This window comes from Coffea arabica, chromosome 3e (assembly GCF_036785885.1).
Source record: "Coffea arabica cultivar ET-39 chromosome 3e, Coffea Arabica ET-39 HiFi, whole genome shotgun sequence".
Classification (NCBI taxonomy): Eukaryota; Viridiplantae; Streptophyta; class Magnoliopsida; order Gentianales; family Rubiaceae; genus Coffea; species Coffea arabica.
The window spans coordinates 47686701-47691122 of record NC_092315.1 but is presented as its reverse complement, the minus strand read 5'-3'; the positions used below and the strand labels follow the sequence as shown (position 1 = coordinate 47691122).

Below are 4422 nucleotides of genomic sequence, written 5' to 3'. Positions count from 1 at the left end.
CTTATAAAAGAAGTAAATAATCACCAATATGCAACAAATGCTGAATAAATTCTTCAAAATATACACAAAAGGCTAAGATAGAATCTCATAGCATTCAAGGAAAATCTCATATGTTACGACGCTAACATAATCAAACATCTACACAGATGTATTATACATTTCCAAGTTTATTAAACTTCACAACTGTGCCTAGTTCACAACACTAACATATTCAAACATCTATATAGATGTATTACATGTTTCCAAGTTTATTGTAAACCACACAACTATATCAAGTATGAAAAAGAAAACACAAATATATGACCCAAGATGACTGTATTTGTACCCATATGTACTTATTTCTGGTAGATGATGTTTTGATCGATATATGTTTTCATGCACCAATTCTTCAAGTATTTCTCCATTTCTATGAGGATAAGAAAGGAGGGATGCTCTGCTCATATCTGAAAAAGTTACTTGGATCAACCTCCTGCTTCACATGGGCCAACCTGTAGAAATTTTTCCTAAAATACTTCATGCCCCAGACGCTAGCTTGTGCGAAACTGGTGTTGCCTTCCCTGTTGGCTCCCAAGTCCAAATCTCGATAATTCAGGTACGCACCCCTAGGAAATCTGGAAACAAATGGAGCCATGTATTTGTAAAGCCTTCGGATCCAATCTATGTACCTTTGAGAGTTTGCATTCTCCTCTTCAGTCCAAAACACCATGTGTTGAAATTGATATATGTTTCCAGCTCTGTGTGGATATGGAATTTCAGTATCTGATATCTCAAACATCCTTCCACCAGATGGTGAAAGGATAAGCTGAGCTCTCTCAGCTTCTTCTTCGAAGAATCTTTTCCACAATCCTTCCAATGCAACTTCAGATATGGGCTCAACTACGTAGTCTGATTTGGCTTTGTAATATGTTTTGGGATATGGAGTGCTGCGTACCAAATCATTCACGGTTGATCCACTTGGAAGACCGGCAAAATAAACGGCAGACTCAATCCAGCTCATCTCTGTGCAGTCTTCTTTGCGCAATCCTAGCTCAGGGAAGCTTTCTTGCATCAGCGGTAGAAGCTTGGCAACTGTTCCCAGGTACAAAGATTGAAACGCTGCTTGAACTGTTAATTTTCCACCGCTCCTCGCCTGTGTAATAAAGATTGTGATGAATAAGTCTCGATCAAGCCTGTACCCAATTTGTTGCCACTGGTGGACAAGCTTGCTTGCATTCTGTTCTAAGGTTCTGTTGACTGTAAAAACTGTAACTGTTGATGGAACGGATACCAATTGGAGTCTGTACGCGAGAATTACTCCAAAACTGGCTCCTCCTCCACCTCTAATGGCCCAGAAAAGATCTTCTCCCATTGATTTTCTATCAAGAATCGCTCCTTCCGCATTCACAATTTTAGCATCAATGACATTGTCAGCAGCCAGGCCATATTTTCGCGTCAATGCGCCTTCTCCTCCCCCACTAATGTGTCCGCCCGATCCTACAGAAGGACACGTACCTGCAGGAAAGCCAAGATTGGGGCTCTTCTCAGCAATTGCATGATAGAGCTCACCAAGACGTACTCCAACTCCAATCCAGGCTGTTTTGCTCTCAGTATCGACGGATATTCCACTCAGATTCCTCATATCGACAATAACAAATGGCTGGAGATAATAGGAAAGATAAGAAAGGCCCTCATAATCATGGCCTCCGGATCTAACTCTGATCTGTAAGCCATTGGATTTTGCACAATTAACAACTAGCTGAACGTGAAAATCGCTCAGTGGCGTAACTATGACCAAGGGCTTTCTTTCCGTCGGAGATATAAATCTTATGTTCTCTATGGAAGATTGCAGAACAGAATTATAGGAAGAGTTTGTTGGTGTATAAATGACTTGTGAGATTGAGTCATTGTTCTGAGAATGAAGACACTGAAGAAATCTATCATGAATTTCAGCCCTAGTGCTCCACGGCATTGAGAAAACAAGAACTAATGAACAAAGAAAAATGCATGAAAGTTTGGTGCTTGAAGTAGTCTCCATTATTGGCAAGGTTCTTATGGTTTAACTTCAAGAATTGATGCACTACAATATCGTAAGTGCATGGCTATTTATACTTACAAATTTGATGGTAGTTTATACTCCTGCTACAGCATTGACAGTTTTCTATACGTTTCTTTGTTTGTAAGGATTGCAGACAGAAAAAAGAAAAAGTCAAGCAATCTAGCGACGAAGCTAGATTGACCTATCATACCTAAACTCAATTTGAACCAGCGACGAAGCTAGGATCCTGTGGGTCCTCGGAGGGGGGATGACTGTCAATTATGGATTTGCTAATAGCGTCAATTTTATGCCTCTTGTGTTTGAATTATTGCATTGGATTTATAATGAATATCATATTTATGTTCTAAATGAATCTATGTAGATTTCTTACATAGCGGAGAAAATTTTATAAATTTAAAGAAAGAATTATAAATCAAAAGGTGAACTTTGTTAGTTTTAAAGGGGTGAGAGTCAAGAAATTTTGGAAAATTGTGTGGACAGAGGGGCAAATAGGTCCTTTTTACAAGAATCCAAGTCGCAAAAAGTGAAAATAGTTGAAAACTTTAAACCTATTATAACATTTTTCTAAAACTTGATGATGGGGGTACCAATTGCCACTGATTTGACCTTTCCTAGTCTTTAGCGTATGAGTTTGGTATTAGACTATCAGGGAGTGGGGAAAATTCATGGCCAAAAACCAGGAAAAAAATGTTGGATACAATGATGACAGAAAGAAAAACAAGGCATTCACACTGTGGTTATAATTATACCTGAGTGAAATTTGTGCCATGCGTATATACAAGAGGATTTGGATTTCTCATCATTGTTTTTTTTTTTTTGGAGCCACCATAGAATGGTTTTTTTTTCTTCTTTTTATTGTTTCCTCTTTGTGGGTGTCAAAACACATGCTAATTATTTTTGAGTCAAATTTGTGGAAAAACCAAATAAGTATCTCAATTTGTACCAAATTTCAGCAAATACTTGTCTTATGGGAGGAAATGGAAAGTACCAAACTCAAGAAACCAAGAAGCCGTCCCTACCATTGGAAATTGGGAGGTAGATGATCTAATTAATAAGCTTGGAATTTGAAGTTTCACGGTGTTAAAATTCTATTAGTTAATTAATTTGAATGATACTGGGAAAGGGTCAATTTCAAACCCCTCCCTCCGAATGAATTTTTCAGATTTTAACCTCAAAATTTAAGAGAATACTTGGAAGGGAAGCTTTCAAGGACAAGTATTGGGCACAAAAAAGAAAAAAAAAAAAGACTCTAGATTACCTTTGAAATGTACGTATTCAAGTTTGCTAATGGAAATTTCAGGTTTTGCTCTTCTTATATCAATAGGTCCATGCATGCATGCACGCATGCATACAGTGGAAATACTCCATTACGCAGCCGTGACTTGATTGGCTGTCTTGGACGTCCACAGCGTCTCTCTTTTTTTTTTTTTTTTTTTTTTTGATTCATCATTTGCCAAGCACGTTTTAAATTTCGATCAAGATTTTGGTGCAGTTGTATAGTTATTATAAATTTTACACAATCTCATGTATACTATATTCTTTTGTACTGTGTCATATGCATGAATTTTATTCATGTACATCAATTCATTATACGAATACAATCACGTCTATAATTATGCATCAACTCTTAGAAAAAAATTGTATTGATTGTATCAAATACAATAACTGTACTGATTGTATCAAAATTCAATTTTACCTACCCAAATTCCGTATTTTTCGTGGTAAAAAAAAAATGCTAGGTAAGTTGCAACAAAAGGAAAGTTTCATATGTGTATTAAGCGCGTTTATTCGTTTTTATACATATTTGTATATGTTTAGTGGGAAAAAAAAACCATTTCTTTTCAAAGAAAAATAGATAGAGGGTGGAGTACAACTATGGGTCACCCATCAAGATTCAAATCTACATTGTTTTTCTAAGCAGGCATTCCATTTTGAAAGCAAGGAAGAAACATTTCTGCAATTAGAGATAAGGTTTCATTGGAAAACTTTGTTAATGTCTCCTGTATTTTCAACATTGTGCTATGCAACCCATATATATAAGCAGGCATTCCATTTTGAAAGCTCCTGCTAACTCAAAGTGTGAGAACTCTATGTTGATCTTCATCAGATCTGTAAACTAGGGCAACAGAATAGATTGTAATCAAAAGTAACATGTTTCCTTGCAGTGATTAATGGAACCCTTGACTATAACTTTGTACTTGTGGGTCTTGCCCTGGTCTGCGCATGATTTATAGAAGCTATGTTTGAGTTGAGAAAAAAAAAATTTTGATGCAACTTTTAAAGTGAATGACTAATATGAAAGCAAGCCCAGATCTATAAATGGTCCTATCCTACATTTTTTGTTGTCTATGTGCAATAATTCAATAATCAATATATTGATGATCTCA

At 36.5% G+C, this 4422-nt stretch overlaps 1 protein-coding gene across 1 annotated transcript; it reads right to left on the bottom strand.

Moving 5' to 3' along the window:
* Positions 1-290: 290 nt before the first annotated feature.
* On the bottom strand, positions 291-2014 carry LOC113737751 (tetrahydroberberine oxidase-like). Its single transcript, XM_027264932.2, has one exon. The coding sequence runs from the start codon at positions 2012-2014 to the stop codon at positions 407-409; it is 1608 nt and encodes a 535-aa protein (XP_027120733.1). The 3' UTR covers positions 291-406.
* Between the last annotated feature and the right edge of the window lie 2408 nt (positions 2015-4422).